The 18,445-nt window shown below is 36.1% G+C and overlaps 1 protein-coding gene and 1 non-coding gene across 5 annotated transcripts; one reads left to right on the top strand and one right to left on the bottom strand.

Annotated features, from left to right (window-relative positions):
- The first annotated feature begins 7,703 nt into the window (after positions 1-7,703).
- LOC114270294 (dolichyl-diphosphooligosaccharide--protein glycosyltransferase subunit DAD1) lies at positions 7,704-13,204 on the top strand. 4 transcript variants are annotated; one of them, XR_014344790.1, is made up of 6 exons: positions 7,712-7,951; positions 8,041-8,088; positions 12,149-12,236; positions 12,332-12,375; positions 12,559-12,779; positions 12,906-13,204. XR_014344790.1 is itself a non-coding variant. In XM_028211755.2 (5 exons), the coding sequence occupies exons 1-5, from the start codon at positions 7,865-7,867 to the stop codon at positions 12,987-12,989; spliced, it is 351 nt and encodes a 116-aa protein (XP_028067556.1). In that variant the 5' UTR covers positions 7,704-7,864; the 3' UTR covers positions 12,990-13,204. The 4 variants fall into 4 exon arrangements, 3 of the variants coding, with proteins under 3 accessions (XP_028067556.1, XP_082751997.1, XP_082751996.1); XM_028211755.2 differs by lacking the exon at positions 12,559-12,779 and having other exon boundaries at positions 7,704-7,951; XM_082895871.1 differs by lacking the exon at positions 12,906-13,204 and having other exon boundaries at positions 12,559-12,832.
- A 1,408-nt stretch (positions 13,205-14,612) lies between these two features.
- TRNAI-AAU (transfer RNA isoleucine (anticodon AAU)) lies at positions 14,613-14,686 on the bottom strand. Its single transcript has one exon. It is a non-coding gene; the product is annotated as a tRNA-Ile (tRNA).
- Between the last annotated feature and the right edge of the window lie 3,759 nt (positions 14,687-18,445).

The following is an 18,445-nucleotide window of genomic DNA, read 5'->3' as shown; positions in this document are numbered from 1 at the left end:
TTGGTCACTTGATCGGCGATAATCTCGTCTTTTATCTCGTTTCGCCTGATGCCGTGGTTCAGGGCTCTGAGGTGCTACAGAATTTAATGGCTGAGCAATTTCAGTAGGAGGCGTCTTGTTAGTCACATTTTCGGCTTTAACCCGCAAGGCATCATCTTTCACCTTACAGTATTCTTCAACTTTCTTCATCAACGACCAAACTGTTTTAGGTGGCCGTCTGGTCAAAGAGCTGCGGAGGGCACTGTCGGGATGCAGCCCCATCTTGAAGGCAGTAATGGCCATGGAGTCATTGCAAGCATCGTCTACCAGATTGAAACATTCCCAATACCTCGCCGAATAGGCACGAAGGGTTTCCCCTAGTTGAATCTGTATTGCCTAAAGGGAATCGACTTGCTTTGGCTGGACCTCATTAGTGATAAACCTTGCCTTGAAGGATTTTTGGAGTTGGTAGAAGCTCTTCATCGAAGCTGGCTCCAGTTTATAATACCACCTGACAGCTAGTGGTCCCAAATTGCTCAGAAATATCCTGCACATGAGAGCCTCATCATCTGCATGCAGCGTCATGGCTTGCTTGTAATGGCAGATGTGATTGGTGGGGTTTGATTTACCGTCGTACAAGGTGAATGACGGTGCTTTGAATTTCTTGGGTAGCACTGCCTTTGCAATCCGTCATACAAAGGGATCGTGCTGATTTTCATCTGAACTATTTCTTCTTCGCTTATGCCTTATACGGGGACTCTCTTCAGAAGAACTGGTAGTTTCAGGTCGCCCCTTCTTCTTGGGCTCCGGGATAATGAGTCGGAGTCGCTATCAGTATCGTCTTGTGGGGCTCGAGGTCGTCGACCACCTCCAAGGCCAAATCTAGGCGGTCGCTATCAGTGTTTTCTTCGGAGGTCATTCCGGATCTAGGCGTATAGCTTGTTTGGACTTCGCCACTTCCAAGGCCAAATCTTGACGGAGACGTTTGTTCTCAGCGATCATGTTCTCCAACCTTTGTTCATTTTGCTTTGCTTGTTCCATGATCGCCTGCATTGTTTCATGCTCCGAAGTCAAGGGTGAGGCGAAGTTTAAGGCACGTCTTGCAGCGATAGGCTCCGGTCCAAACAAGTTTGTTGGAGTGAGGTTGTCTCTTTGTGTGGTTTCGTCAGTGACTATCGGAGGGTCTTTTGTTACGCCCGCTATGGATGTATTTGAGTATTTGTCACGACCCAAACTCGGCCCTATGGGTTTAGCACCGTAACCGGCCAGTAATCCGAGATTACCGAAGGCCTGCAGAACAGTAGTATAGTAAAACAGAGTACAGGGCCTGGCGGAAGCCAAAACAGTAAATAAATAACGTCCATTGAGCTGTGACAGTCTGTATGCCAAAAAGATTTTTCAAGCATTCACATATACAAACAGTACAGTCTATACAAAATTTACAGTCACACAGTACAGGGACCAAATCCCTTGATAACAATACAGTTAGTAGCTGACAGTCTATACAGTAAACCAAACAGTACGGAGACAGACGGGGGAAAAACAAGACACCCCAAAGCCATAGCATGGCAACTCGGAACCTCGCAGTGAGGCACAAAGGCTGGCTTGACAAAACTGGAGTCTAACCCGCGCTCCTAGCTCCGATTTGGTGGCTGAGCACCTACATATATATATAAACAGTAAGCTAAAGCCCAGTGAATAACATAATATGTAAGGAGGTTAAGAATGAAATGTCCTTACAGTAATGAAATCAGTTCATTAAACAATACTTCAGTCTTTCAGTCAGAACAGTTATTCAATCATATGTGGTACATCCATTAGCATAGCAGTAAACAGTAGGTCTTAAAGACCGAATAGTAATGATGGCCATCAATCAGTAAACAGTAGTGGTTCCACGAGGAAACCGACAGAGATCTCTGTAATAGTAACAGTCAGTAACAGTAGTTGCTAAGGATGCCACAATACAGTTCAGAATAGAGGACATACATTCATTCAATTAACAGTAACAGTTCAGAAAGCAGTACAGTTCAATTGTTCAGAAGATAATCATTTTGAACATATCTTTACACAGTTGTTACTCACAGAGTTTGGGCTACAGTATGCTAGAGCGCGCCTCCCCAGTCGCCAACCCTACACAGTTAACAGATTGAACACACACTAAGCTACACAGTTGGGAGATAACATAATTTAACCCCTAATGCCTCGGTGTGTTCTACATCTATCCTCAACAAGATGTCTTAAACTAGGCCTAAGAATGCTTAGAATGGAATGAGGATGCAAAGATGTGATCAGAAGACTGTTTCAAGATTTTTAGAAAAACAGAGTCCCACTCGAGCGCAGGTTTCCCCGCTCGAGCGGTCATGTAACAAAGGTACACGCTCGAGCGTCAACTTTCCCGCTCGAGCGTACTGTAAAAGTACTGGATGGGTGAAATCTCCACTCGATGCCCGCTCGAGCTTGAGACATGACTCCACTCGAGCGCCCAATCCTCCGCTCGAGCGTACTGTAAAATAGTGCAGAGATACTGGATGCTCGGATTCCACGCTCGAGCGGCACTTCCTCCGCTCGAGCGGAAGTGCAGAATCTGGGAATTCCATATTGCACCTCCAAGCTCAAACTCACATTCAAATGCATCAAAACCAATCCTCTTGGGCCCATTTTCTGGAAAACATTTATAAACACATAGAATATCCTAGTACAAAGCTCAATTTTGAGAAATCAAGGCCCAAGGGTGTTTAATTCAAACTCAATTTCAAACCAATTTCATGAACAATATGAACACGCAAACATGCATGAATTCAAATCATTTGGAAGTTCCAATCTGATGCTCTAAGGAGCCAATTGATCCAAAAACAAGTTGAAAACATGGACCATTACAAAATTATGAACATGCATGTTCCATTTCACCATGGATTCAACTCAAAACTCATCAATTCAAACATGCATACATGAATTATGTTCTAATCCTACATATATGAACTAAAACATGGCTTAACTCTACAAATGATGCATGAATCATGCAAGAATCAAGTCTATGACAACAACAAGAAGATGAATGTCCTACCTTAGTCTTGTGTTCAAGGTTTAGGTGTCCAATTTGACAATTTGCACTTCAATTCCAAGCAATTCAAGCCAATTCACTAGAACAATTCAACTCTCTCCCTTCCTCTCTCTCTCTAAGGCCGGTTGAACAAGGAGAAGGAACTAATGAAATGTTTTGATTCATGATTCAAGCATGCAAGGGCTCTAATGTGTTATATTGAGTGGGCCACTAAGGGTGGCAATTTGGTAATAAGTCCAGTTCATGTAATTTAACACCATTAATCTAATTTAATCATACCTAATCAGTTTTCAGATAATTATACCATAAAATCACATTAATTATGAGGATCCTAAAACATCAATCAATTTCCGGTTCGGCCGCCGACAAGGCCTTCAATTAGTAGTTTAAACGTAAAACACGAACAGATCAAATAATCAATCAAACAGATAGATGCACAATTAAACAGATAGACTCAATCAATTAATTCCAGATTCCAGTCAGTCAGTTCAGTACTTTAATCAGTCCAATTATCAGTCATAATCAGTCATTAATTGGTAAACAGTATGAGAGTTGTTACAGTATTCCCATAGACGGCGCCAATTGTGGAGAAGTGGTTTGGAAATACTCTTCTGATCCTGGGGGACGCTTGTAATCCTTAGCTAGCCACCTGAAAAAGAATTAACACTCCGGTTGGGGGTGCCAGAATTAGCACTCCGACGGGCAAGTCAATCTCTACTCTCTGAATTACTTGTATTTTAAGTTAAGTGTCATGGTTCTCACGTACCTCTTTCTGGCTGATACTTTTCTATTTATATCTTTTCTTTCTTGGGCCTCGGGATTAGGTCTATTTTCATTTCGCTATTCGGCATGTTTTATAACAAACTGCTTTTCACTCGGCCCCTTGCCTAACCGGCTATTTGGCCGAGTAGGATTGGATTCAAGCGTGCGAGACGACGCCGAGTGCTATATATTTCGACTCTCCAAGTTCGACTATCCAGAATCTCTACGACTCCCAATACTCGGCCCCCACAATCCACTACTTTCTTCCCCTTCCCTGTCTATTCCACTTCACATCACCACGTACCCCACTGTTCCTCGAGTCCTACGCACCGCCATTTTCCCTTCTTACTTAGTTACCCTTCGCGGTCGGCTCCCCTTGCGGTCAGTCCATCCACTCGGCCACCCTTCACGGTCGGCCCTCCTTGCGGTCGGCCCCTCCACTCGGTCACCCTTCGCGGTCGGCCCTCCTCGCGGTCGGCCTTCCCATTCGGTCACCCCCAGCAGTCGTTCTTCCCACTCGGTCACCTCTCGCGGTTGGCCCACCTCCCAGTCGATCCTCTCTCCGTCGACCTCTCACCACCCCTGTCTTCTTCTTTATTCCCTTCGTTGGACTGAAACTGCACTTAGGAATGGGGGACTACTGGCGTAGGTGGGCCTGTAGGAGCTTTTGGCCCACCACTTATGGGCCAATCCATGATTCAAATACTAAAGCCCAACTTTCCTGGAACCCAACGTTACACCAAGAACCAATGATATCTCACTTCTCTAACTTGCTCATCGGAGGGTTCAATGGGGGACTCCCTATTTTCCGTTGAACTCTTGTGCAAGTTTCTCAGTGGGCTCAACACTCGGGCAACGGTTTGGGAAGCGTAGATCAATCTGACCCGTTCCATCTGGAGCACGCTGTATCATCACAAATAAAAATAGTTAACTTCATTTTTATCCTTTAAATTATCACAAATTTTTTTAAACATCTCTAAACTATTGATTTATTTTATTTAGATCATGAGATTGTGAATTTATGTCCATGTAGTCTAATTCAATAAATTAGTAATTGTTAAATTAGAATTTGATGGATAAAAATAATTTAGACAACTTAAAACATACAAACAAAAACCAAATAAATTGATTGCGAGGTGCAATTAGTTCAAAATTATAATAAAGCTAAATATTTTGTTGTATAGTTTAAATTATTCAGTTTTTTAAATACTTTTATTTATAATCATCTCCAATTGATATATACATAAACAAAGTATTACAAACTTTAGATTAAAATATATGAAAATTATAATTTATGAATGAAATTAAGAGAAATGGAAAATTACACTAACTTGTTTGGATAAAATACAGTTAATTTCATATTTTTTATAATTACACGGACTTACCTTTAATAAGATTAATGAGACTGAATTTATTGTAGATGGTATGCAAATACAAAGATAAAATATACATTACAATGTATACATTTTTTATGAGAAGATGATCAAGTGTTATGTAAATTAATTTTTTTTTTTGTAAAAAAATGATATAGAAGTCCACTTTTGAAATCCATTTTTAAGATCTAATGTTGTGTAAAAGATAGGGATGAAAGTTTAACCGACTCAACTGAACAGATCGAAAAAACAGGCCGAAAAAAATAGTTATCCATCTGTTTATTCCCTTAGAACAATTGATACGGTTTTGATTTTATTAAAAAAGATTTTTTTACTCGGTTCGCTTGTGATTTTCTTATATGATAGATCAAAACCCACTGAACCGGACCGTTCGTTACTTTACATCCCAGCCATCTACACATACCCTAGAAGTATTTTGAGTCATCCACATGTGTAACATATATATCCCCCATCAACCATCCCTCACACAACAGCTAAGCCCCTTATTGCTTATCTCTCTCTGTTTCTCTCCAATGGCTTTTTGTAATCATCGTCAAAGTCCATAAAGCTTTGACTCATTGATTTCTTCGATTTAACACTCTCATCCAAATCTGACATCTATCAATCTATGTATGTGTTGTATGACAGAGATCCTCATCCTCTTTACCAGATCTGGAAAGTGAATTGATTATTTTCCGTGGGTAGTAATTTCTCTTTACTTCTATTACTTTACATCTTTCTCTAGAGCTTTTATTTTTTTGTTCAAAATTCTACGATTTTGAGTTCTCATTTTTTCCATGCTCATAATTCTGCCATGGAAAGTGACATTTTGGGTCTTCAAATATTTTATCCTCTGTTTGGTTTATGAGAAAATCAAGAAAAATAGAGCAAAATAAATATTTACACCATTCCCGAATAAACTGAACTGAAACTAACAATACCGATATACAATGGTTCGGGACGGTTGAAAGATTTTCTTGGTCGATGTCAGTGCGTTCATATACAAAATCGAGGGATTTGGTTCGGCGACCATTTTGCTCAATAATTGATCGAACTGGACCGATTTCACCCCTGGTAAGAGAGATGATTGGTTAGTGATTATAAAATATATGAAATGGAGAGTTGTCTTAGATATTTTAATAGACTACTACATTACTGAATTCAAAAAACGAGTCTAAAGTTTGAGCTATAGTAACATTATTCTCTATACTCAATATTTCATTGTGTAGGCTCCACTATAAGCCCACAACAATGTTCCAAACTATTTATATCATAAATATCACAGTGAAGACATATATGCAAAGAATTAGGACTGGTTTGGCAAGTTTCAAAAAAGTCAAAAAGTCACTATCCTATTTAAGTCACATCATCTTATTTAAGTCACATCACCTCTCTAACACATCGCTTCAAACCCAACCAAAATCCAACCCATATTTCATAAAAAGTCAAAAAATACACTTATTTAGTTTTGTTAGATATCAATAAATATGTAAACAAATCTCATTTTGATTTTATAAAATAAATTGTTTAAGTTTAAACTCATAACTATTGTCAATTTTAAAAACACAAAGTGTAATTATTTCATATGTATAGTAATGCCTGTTGAAAATGATTTTCTATACAACTCATATTTATTGTTGGATATACGAAATGAACGGTTTATATTATCGTTGCAAGCATATAATGGCCCTGTTTGGTAGAGCTGTGGGAAAGTGATTATAACTTATAGCCTTACAGTTTCTAACTTAAAGCTGTGAACATAAGCTGATTTTTGACTTATAAATTAAGCTTCTCCTCCCCCACTCAAAGAATAAGTTGATTTTTGACTTACAAAAAGCTATAAGCTGTATTGTTAAGCTGAATCAAACACATCAAAATAGCTTAAATTAAGCTAAAAGCTGAAATAAACTGAAAATAAATCTTACCAAACAGGGCCAATGGAGCCCACAAAATGAAATATAGAGAAATATGGATAATAGTAGCCATTCCCTGTCATTCTCAAACTGAAACGAGCTCAATGTAATTACAACAAACTTGTGAAATTTAGAAGGTGTTTGGAAAAATGGTTAGGTTAAAATAGTTTACTAACCTCGTTTGAGAACAGGCTATTTTAGTAATTTTTTTACTTTTTACGAAAAGACATGTAGAAAAGTAGAGAAATGATGTGACAACTTTTAGTAACTTTTTGACTTTTTAGCTAAAATAGCCACTCTCCAAACAATAAGTTAAAATAATCAATAAGATAAATGGTCAATTTGAAAACTTGGCTAAAAGTCAACATATTTTGGGTCAAGCCATCTCTATATTTTTGTACACGTTTTTTTTAAAAAAAAAAAAAACTTTTAACCGATTTTTCAAAACAACCCAAATATTACATCAAACTCATAATTATTTCACTTTTTTTCTCTCACAATTATTAAATCAAATTACAAAAGAAATCTAACCAACTTGCAAAAATAATTATTTTAATCAAGTTAAAATAATAATAAAAAAAAAAGTCAAATAACTAACTTTTTAAATAAGGCCTTAATTGTATTTTTTCAAAACTCGAGAGGTCAATGTAAAATCTATCAAAAAATAATGGTGTATTAGAATTTCCCTAGTTTACTCAGCTCCGCCAGGGTTTTGCGTTGATACAGAAGAGAAAGAAACAGAAGAAAGGGGAGAGAGAGAGAGAGAGGGGTCGAAAATGGTGAAATCGTCGACGACGAAGGACGCTCAAGCACTGTTCCACTCGCTCCGTTCTGCTTATGCAGCCACTCCCACAAACCTCAAGGTCTATCTTCATGAACCAATTTAGACTCTATTGATTGTTGGAATGTACTTTACAATCAAATCCCTAAAGAACTTACTATTTTATTGCAGATCATCGATCTGTACGTGATGTTTGCGGTCTTCACTGCTCTGATTCAGGTACTTATCGACGAATTTTAAAGATTTCCACTTGTTATTTGTGTATGTATAGTTGTGATATTAGTGTTTGCGAAAGCTTGATCCAATTGGCCGTTTCAGTTCCTGAAGATTCAATTTTTGAGTTATTTGATTAGGTTTGGTTGTGCTATAGTTTGATATTTCTTACTTTTGTTCTGATAATTGTTTTTGTTGTTAGCTGGATAACTTGGATTAGGGAAGTGTATGAGCAGAGAAGAGATTCACTCGCAAAATTTGCTGGGGCAAATTATGAGAATTTTTGTTTTCATTTGTAAATGGATGGACAACTATTGTCTGGCTTGATTCTGACCTGATTTGACTTCTAAATTTCCAGCTGACTTTGGAGAGAATTCCACATTTTCGAACCTTATTTATAATTCAAATGGATTTTGATGATGTCTCATTTTATCAACAGTTTGATCCGATAAATGATACCAAAATTATCATGCTGTGCTTCTTGGTTCATTATTTTTTACCAAAAACTAATGTATTATATCATATTAAATAACAATCGTCATCTGGATTTTGTCGGTTGCCACGACTTACCCACTGGCAAAGGTTTCCTATATTTATTATAGACACTTTTTAGGTATATACTACACAACCTGTTAGGGTAACTAAGAGCTTCCCAGTTTCATCACCCAGTTTAAGCATGAAGCTACACAACTTTGTGGTGAGAATTTTTATTTATTTATTTAATAGAAAAAAATTATCTGCATTTTATCTGTCTGGCAAAGTAATTCCAATCTCGGTTGAAGCTTTTACTTGTTTTTCTTGGACTAGATTTTCCAAATCATACAAACCTTCCATATTTCATTACTCGAGTAGTTTTTTCTTTCCACATCTTGACAGGATGTTGATGGGTGGCATGGGGCTGATTGTTGATGTCTTGTCCAAATCTTAATTTGAAGCCGGAGTGCCTGAGTAATAAGCATTGCTAGGAGCAAGGACTTCATCTTTCTTTTTTTTCCCCCATTTTTTATTATGTATGGAGAGTGAGTTTTAGATACAGAAAGTTGAGAGAGAAACATGGCAGGGAATGGAAATCCTCATCAGAGAGGTTTAAGAAGGTAGGGTCTTGTTTGCTGTTAAACCTCTCCCTTGTTAGCAGTACCAGATGGTTGTCTTAAAGACATGGTAAATAAGCCTTGGTCATTATATGAAAGTATAGTTTTGGCTTAATGCATCTTTAGAAGAACTTGAAGATGAAGAAGGTGATACAATATCAGTTGGCAAGAGAATTCTGGAGTAGCCATTCTAAATGCACTCTCCATACTTTCCAAAATTAAATGTTTATTGATAGTTGTCATGTGCATGAGAAGAGAAATTCAAACGGTGTCACATTACCAAAGTATCCAGGAATTTTTAAGAGTCATACGAACCGCATATAATACAGCCCAAATTCATTTCAAACACTCTTTTATCAGATCAGGTATACTTGCTGCTCGAGATACTTGAATATGTTCTGAAAAAGAGTTCTTTAGCAATCCATTATTCATGAAAATCCAAATTATTTCCTCCATGTTTTTAGCAGATTTTGGTTAAATTTTGGAACTGCCTGCCTATTGACACTGGATACAGAGCAGTAATGTCAAAGCACTCTCCTTTTTGGTTGTCGACTCAAATTGTTGCTAATAAAGTTGCTAGCTTCCCTCTATCATCATCCACATGGGTTATTGCTTTTTGTGTAAAGTATAGAGAGGGTCTAGTATCCCTTCTAGAAACGACATCAACATCTCGTTATCTCATATGAACCTCATAAAAGTTCAACAACGGGGAATAAGATGCTTGTTCTAGAAAAAGTTTGATTATGAAGGCGTGGAGCTTTTGGTTCCCAGATTAAAGAGTATTTTCTGGATGTACTTTATTGTTGGACTGCAGGGAAGGTTAATCCTACACTAGTTTGTTTGGAAATTTATTTATTTTTATTTTATTTTTGGGAATTTGTATAGGATTTAGATTATTTTATTTCTTGCAAGGCCTGTGTAGTCTTTTTGTATCTATCATCTGTACGATGGCCAGTATTGCCCTGATATCTTCTTGCACTTTTTAATTTTGCTTCCACTTTATGTTTGAATTGCAAAACTTATTAGTGCTAAATTATGACTTAAGGCTTGATACTTATGGATTGATACTCATTTGCTACGTTACACGGACCCATCGTTTTCCGGCCAATACCGGTGTCGACACGACACGACGTGACACCGACACGGATGCGGAATTTGGCTCGGACACAGCACTTTGCAAAAGGATACTGCGGATCAAGGAAGGTGAACCAGTGATTGGGTAGATCGACGAAGAAAAACAGAGATTGGGGAAGATTCAGGTGCAATAGATGCTGATTCACGTTGGTCGTAGTCTTTCAATCACCGAAGAGAGAAAGAGAGAGAGGATTCCTTGCCGAAGGAGAGAGAGGACTTCTCCAGTCAAAATCTTATCTCTTCTTACGTGGCAGATTCTTCTCTTATCTTCTTTTTCTTTTACTTTTGATTTAGCTTTTGTTTTAATCAACAACTAAAAAGAATAATCATAATGGGCCAGTCCACACTTTTAAAAGAATGATAACAGGCCTGCCCAAACTTTATCACTGTTTGGGCCACAATACTTTATAGTTACAATATTAATTGGGCTAACTTTTCACTCTTCATATTATTAAACTCAGATCCAACTAATTTCAGCCTGTCCAAGCCAAAATTCTGCAGCAAAATAAAAATAAAAATTTCAGATTTAGCACCTAAAAAAATAGTATAAAAAAAGAAAAAAACATAGTAGGATTAGACCTCTGCTAATTTTTGTCAATACTTTTTGCCGTATCCACGTACCTGTATCTAATTTTTGGGTACATTTTAGCCGAGTCCACGTATCCTTTATTTAGAGATTTGATGTGTCTGACCTTTAGATAGACACCCGCACCCGAGTCCATGTAACATAGCTCATTCGTGACATTTTACTCATACTATGAATCGTGATTGGAACTATATTGTTGCATCTATTTGGAGTGTTGGACCTTGCCTAGAAAGTGGTTACAAATCATATGAATTTAATTGTTGCAGGCTTCTCTCAATAATGTCAAATTTGAGGACCTCGTTTGGGAGTTTCTAAGAAGTTAACATGATTTTTAGTAAATTTTACTTGATGGCCCAGCCATCTGATTTGTTTTTATGATCAGTTAACTGAACACTTTTGACTAAATGATTTTTTGGGATTCAGTTTTTTGTACTGATTCTCTGGAATTTAGTTTTGGATTTTACTCAAAGTTGAAGTTTGTTGGATGTCTTCTCTTGATCGTTTTCAAACTTAAGCACGTCTGACATATGATAAATGGTGAAGTTCTTGGCTTCTTTGTTAGTATACCATCATATTATTCTTAGTAGATTCTCTCTATGGGATGCCTTGCCTCTGCTTACTGCCTGCCCAAATGTCGATCCTTCATGGTTTCATATCTTGGAGTTGTGCTGCTGCTTCTCCAAGTCCTCTCCAACCAGGGACGAAGATATTTTCTGATGCCATGAATAAGGGTTCTTGTAGTGATTCCAACGAGTTACCTTGCAAACAGCTGACCAAATTCTTCATTCTCGTATTCTGAAAATTATGCTGATTCCTTGAGATAAACAAAATTTATTTGTTAGATATTACTATCGTCTCCTAGGTTTCCCCTTCTGCCCCAGTGAGCAATTATATTCGTGTAACCATAGTGGTTTTGTGGGAACATCAGTTGCATCACGATAATCAACAGGTGAAGTGCATGATAATAATTGAAATGTTAGAAGGTATCTTGCGTATGCAGACATAGAGATGCAATAAAATACACGTTGAAGAAATTTTAAATTCTTATAAATCAGGTAGGCCACCTCCTTTTACTCATTTCCCACTGTACTTCCTGTTGTGACTAGACTAGAAAAGTAACTCCTTTTCTTTTCCCTTTTTTTTTGTTTTTTTTGTTTGTGGTTTGTGTGTGTGGGAATTTTGTTTTGTTTTGTTTTGGGTGTGAGGACTTGGTTATGTACTTCATGTTTGACATATTTATTTTGCTGATGAGCAGGTAGTTTACATGGCTATTGTTGGATCCTTCCCATTCAACTCTTTTCTCTCGGGAGTTCTTTCTTGTGTAGGGACAGCAGTTCTTGCTGGTAAGCAGAATTAATACTGTATTTAATTTTTGGGTGGAGATTTTTCTCTTACATCTTGGGCTATTGAGACTGATTGTTTCTTTCTTTGACCACAGTTTGTCTCCGTATCCAAGTGAACAAAGAAAACAAGGAATTCAAGGTAAGCTTTCCCTTGGGGAATCCTCCCTCATGTATTCCTTTCCTAAGTGTTACTACGAACTTGCCCATATGGAAGAAGGATGAAATAAATGAAATCATACGACATGAATCTCCAACACAAACAATATCACAATTCCCAATTTATTTTTTCTTCCTGTGTGTTTTGTGGAAAATTATTCGGTAGCATGTACACATGGTGCTCTTGACCAATGAGGCCGCACAGAAGGAGATGGACTCAGCCGACCAAGGTGGATTAGGTCAGCTTCACCCATCATGTGACTACTGCTCTTATTGGTTTGAGAGCACCGTGTCAATGCGCTAATATGATGCTCCAAGATTACTTCTGCTAAGGTGCTAGCAAATGTATGCATGGATAGAAGGCCTACCGCGCACAATCTCTGTCGTGTGAGTGATGCTAAGCTACAACTGGAGCAAAGTTTTTCGGTGTGGTGGATGAACAAGAAAGAAAAGTTTTTGACTACGCTAATATTCTTTTTTTTCGTATATGACATTTCGTCATTAAATTTGCAGGATTTGCCACCAGAACGTGCTTTTGCAGACTTTGTTCTCTGCAATTTGGTGCTCCATTTGGTGATTATGAACTTCCTTGGATGAAGTCTGAGGCCCTAGGACTGTAGGAATATTGTTCACTGAAATACTTACAGCCTGTTGGTTGCCTTTCTTGTTAGGTTATTAACTTCACCACATAAGAATTTTTATTTACTTTTGGAATTTTTTCTCAATGACCGGGAGTTTCAAACTTTGTGTACGAGTTAAAAACATACCTTAAGTTTTGAAGCTATTTCTATTGCTTTTTGTTTTTCTTTTTCCCCCTTTTATCTTTAGTTCGATTTCTTGTGCTTTCTGTGTTGAATTCTATTATGCAGTATGTGCACAAGCTCATATCAACCACAACATTTGTCTCAAAATCAGCCTTAGGAGGAAAAGAATGATAATTTATCTTTTTGAGTCCAAACTTTTCATGAAATTTCTATTAAATCCTATTAATACATGAATAGCTTTCTCAATACTGTGTTAATAAGACTGGATGAAAATTTATGAAAAATACATAATAATTTATATGTAGATAGATATTCATTCATTGCACTTGGGAGCTGCTATTTGTTTCAAAACGAGCAAAAAATTAATGAGGGGTAAATGGGGCAAAAAAATTACAAATTAGTGGGAATTTTTTTGGCTGTGCAAGTTTGGAGATTTTTTTGGGGGGTCAATAACTATGAGAGTAATTGTGAATATGAGCTCAAGTTTTTAGAATTTATAATTTAAAAAATGCTATTTAGTGTGTTTGGTTTGAGTTTTCTGGATTAATTTTTTGGAAAATTGAGTTTTTTGGTTTTCGTATTCTTTTGTTTTTAGTGAATATTTTTTAAATTTTAAATATTTTTTAAAAATTTTTTTAGATGTACCTTAGTTAGATGTATTTAAAAAGTAAAAAATTTGTAAAATACATATTTTAAAAAATTAATCAATACATAGAAATACAAAAAATGTATTGAATTTTTGTTTTTTTTTTTTTTTTTTGTATTTTTGGTATTTAGTGAATTTTTAAAAGATTTTTTTTATAATTTTTTTACTTTTTAGGTATATTTATGTTAGGTGTGTCTAAAAAGTAAAAAAATTGCTTAAAATATTAAAAAAATTCAGTAAAACAAAAGAAAATTGAAAATAAGAAAGTAAAATTTTTTGAAAAGTATTTTCTGAAAAGAGAAAACAAGCAAGCTGATTGCTTCTCTTTCTTAAGGATGAATTTGAGATTTTGACTATGCTAATATAGTCAAAAATTCAAATTTAGTCTTGAAAAAGATAAGCATTGTATTGTATTTAGATTATGAATTTATGCACAATCTTAAATCTTTGTGTTTGTTTTTTTGTTGAATCCACATTCATAATCTAAATATAACAAAGAAACAAAATGCTCTATTTGATTTGCTTTTTAGAATATTTTTTTTAAAATTAAAATTTAATTTGGTGAAAGAAAAAAAAAAAAAATATTTTTAAAATTTGAAAATATCTTATTATTATTTTTTTTGTGAAATTATTATTATTTTTTAAAATTAAATAACATATTCCGGAAAATGAAACCAAATAACATGTTTGGTTTTTCAACCAAACAAAACTGTTTGGCCCATGCAAGTCTCCCAGACTTTTTTGGCCCGGAAAATGGTGAAAAAAAGGCATTCACATTTTCAAGCAAACAAAGCTTTATTAAAAAATATTTGGCCCATGCAGGTCTCGAACCTGCGACCTTCGCGTTATTAGCACGACGCTCTAACCAGCTGAGCTAATAGGCCAGCTGATTAAAACCCTGTTGATTAACATTTTATTCATTAATAAGATACGTTTAATTTGCCAAACAGTCGCACACTCAATGGTTTTTTCTTGCTTAGACTATAATAGTTAAAAACACAATATAAATTATCACATTATTCTTTTTACTTATTTCATATGTTTTTTTTGTAAAAAATTAAAAAATCAATTTCCAAACAAGTCTTAAGAATGTGTAGAAGCAAATTATTTGATTAATTTTTAGTGCTAACACCATCTCTCCCCTTTTAACTTATCAATAGAAAAAAATTATTATTAAATCATCAAGAATTTTATACAAAATTTACTTTGATGTAGCAATATTTGTAAATTATAATAATGATAATCGATATTTTGTTTTTAAATAAAAGAATCATAACAAGCCACATCTTTTTATCTAGCCATTCTATTTTTTTTTGTTTTTGTTTGTGTATCAATATTATTTTTTGAAGAGCGATACAAATATGACGCAAAGTGGGTTTCCTTCCCATTTTCATTTTCCTACCAATTCCAAATACCAAACAAAATATAAGGCAATAGATTTTACTATTTTAAAAAAATTAATAATAGGATAATCAAATTTTGATACTATATTTGGGACCGATGAGTCTCAATGCATGACTACGTACATTCGGTCATCTAATATGATACTTTACATAACATTAAAGAGGAGTTCGACAATTATTATTTTTCTATATTTTAATTATATAATTGGATTACATACAACATACTTATTGACTATCATTTTTATTAACAAGCACCGGACACCCAATATTGAATATCATTTTTATTAATTGTAGTCATACAACATACTTTAGCTTGCAAATTTTGAGAGCCCACTGGATATACATTTTAAGAATGGATAGGTAATTTGATGATGTAGTTAAAATATGTATTGAATAATAATAAAATATACTCAAATATATACAAGTGCTTATATATATAAAATAAAATATGAGTTGTGAAACATGTGACTTGACTTGTTAAAGTGTATCTAGAATATATTACTTTTCATGTTTGTTAGGTTTCCATGTTCTTACGTTAGAGATTTCTTAAAAAAAACCATCTTTCTTCCTTTGATTTCTTATAACAGATATTTAGTCCATCAGAATAAAAGTTAAAGAGGATATTTATGTTCGGTATGTTCTTTACATGGAAATCTGAGGTCAGGGGGCCATTTTCTTCACTCGTATAGATGAGAATTTTACTCCACGAGAAATTGAACAAAAAATTGCCAAATTGGCCTATATATTGCGTGCTCCAATTGAAGTTTTTTGAGAAATGAACTAAAGAATGAATACTAAGACAGAAAAAAAGTGAAGAATCTTCTTTTTCTATAACTTTTAATTGCAGATTCTTCAGAATGCTCATTCAAAAACGAAACGGTTTCTTTATTCTTATGGTTTGTTGAGTTCCATATTTGTTAGGTTTCCATATTCCTATAGGTTTCTTTATTCTTATAATTGTTTTATTAGAACTCCATATAAGTCCTATATAGAGACCACCTCTTGTATACACAATAATATTCAACATTATTCAATATATAGAGATTCTTTTATCTCTCTCTCTCTCTCTCTCTCCATATGATTATCTTAACATGGAATCAAAGCTATAAGATCCGGCCTGTTTTTTTGGTTCACTGGCGGACGACCAATTGGTAACTTTGCCTTCGTTGCTCGCTAAAGTTTTAACACATACATGTGTTAATCCCAATCATGTGTTAATCCCAATCTCCAACAACCAATCAACCACCACCTCTACTGCGGGCGTCAAATCTTAATCTTTCGCTTCTTCAATCTAATCAAAATCCAATTATTTATTTATTTTATCTTTTTGTGCTTCCGCACTTTCTCTCAGTTCTCTTTCTTTCAACCTCAAATAGGTTTCTATCTCAAATAGGTTTCTATCCCAAAACCTATTTGAGTTTGATGGGGGAGAAGGGTAATATACTTATATCATGGTAAGTATAGTGATACACCATGTGAACCATCCGAGTCATCCCTTAGCGCACCATCTAAGGCCTCGTTTGGGAACCCTTCATTTTAGCCAAAAAGTCAAAAAGTTACTAAATTAGTCAAAAAGTCAACAACCCATACCAAAAAGTCAAAGATTCTCTTTTCTCTCTACTTTTTGCACATCTTTTCGTAAAAAACCAAAAAGTCATTCCAAACATACTAGTTTTTTTTAGCTCATATTTTAGCCAAATAGCCAAAAAGTTACTAAATTAGCTTGTTCCCAAACGAGGCCTAAGTTGTCTCCTGGCGCACCATATCATAAGCCCCTTTGGCACCATCACCATTCAACACCACTGTAGACGTCCCCGAACGCCCCCGGGAGGAACGAGCTCCCGTTCCGTTCATTTTGGAGTCACTACAGCTCAGGACTCTCAAATTTGTCACGGTTCTAAGTCTGAACCAAAGAGTCCAAATCCGGCAAATCGTTTTGAGAAAAAACAGATTTTTGAAAGAAGTGCCAAACATGGACTGCTTTGCGAGATACAGAGTCGCCACCTAAATGTTTTTTAATGGGAAATTTAGGAAACCCTGACTCGTTTGCCTAAGGCCACGTGTCCGTCATCACCAAAGTTACCTCGGCTCGGGAACTTGGGTACGATTGGGGAAGGTCACTTCGTGAGCACCCCCGCTCGCCCGGTCAGAGACCGGCCTCTACTAACCATGATATCTATTTTTGAAAACTTTGTGTGTTCTTATTCCGGTTATTAGCCTAGGTTACTATGTGATGCACACAGCATATAAGTATAGACTGGGTCGCCCGAATTGGAACAAAACATTTCATGCTTGTTTATTTGAAAATGGTTTGATGGTGCTACCCGCAGGTACGCTTAAAATGCAGATTTTGCCACCCTCAGGTGGGCTTAGAAAAGATGGTTTTGCCACTATCTAGTGGGCTTAAAACACACAGTGAATGAATTGTTCCAATCCAGATAACCCAACCTTCACCCACAGGCACTCAGGCAGTTATATCACATAAGCAATTAGCCTCATGGTAAGCATGCTATTCATGGCAGTCACTCACACGCATGCAAGGATGCTAAAGCATAGAACTTACCGAGTACTCCAAGCCAAAATAGAAACTACATTAGAAATCATGCATGATCCTAAGTATACAAAAATGCCTAATGCAACACATGCAAAAATGCAACTATAGCAGGCTCGGCTATTCTAAACATGGCATATGGAATGCTACAGCTAACATGTATTCAACTTGGAATTGACATACAAATGCAGTTAGTATGATGCGCCGAGCCCGGTGCATGCAAAACAGATGAATGAATGCAAACATGCTATCATACTGTATGCTAATTGAAATATGCCCTAATCTAACCATCATAAGCAGGTAAATAAAAGGGAGAAAGACGTGGGGTTGGAAGGCATACAACACACACACGCACACTTATTACAGTTGTGCCCTCGTGCAGAGGGTCCGAATAAATAATACAGTTCCGAATAAAAGAATATTACAGTCCAAATATTACAGTCCAAATAATATACAAATTCCTAATTAATTAACAAATCAACTAAGAAAATAAATAAAACTGGCATGCAAGCCAAGGACTGCCTTGCTTCTGATGGATGATGCATGTCCGAGTTGTCTTGCGCGGAAATCTACCGGGATGCCCCAATTAGCCTCTGTTTAGCAGTTTATTCTTGGAAAGCGCGCCGAGCCCCGGAAGACTGCTGATTCCTGATTTTGCTGCAACAGAGAGCAGGAAAGAGACATGGCAA

This window comes from Camellia sinensis, chromosome 11 (assembly GCF_055761805.1).
Source record: "Camellia sinensis isolate YWXY chromosome 11, ASM5576180v1, whole genome shotgun sequence".
NCBI lineage: Eukaryota > Viridiplantae > Streptophyta > Magnoliopsida > Ericales > Theaceae > Camellia > Camellia sinensis.
This window is presented reverse-complemented; position numbering and strand designations above follow the sequence as displayed.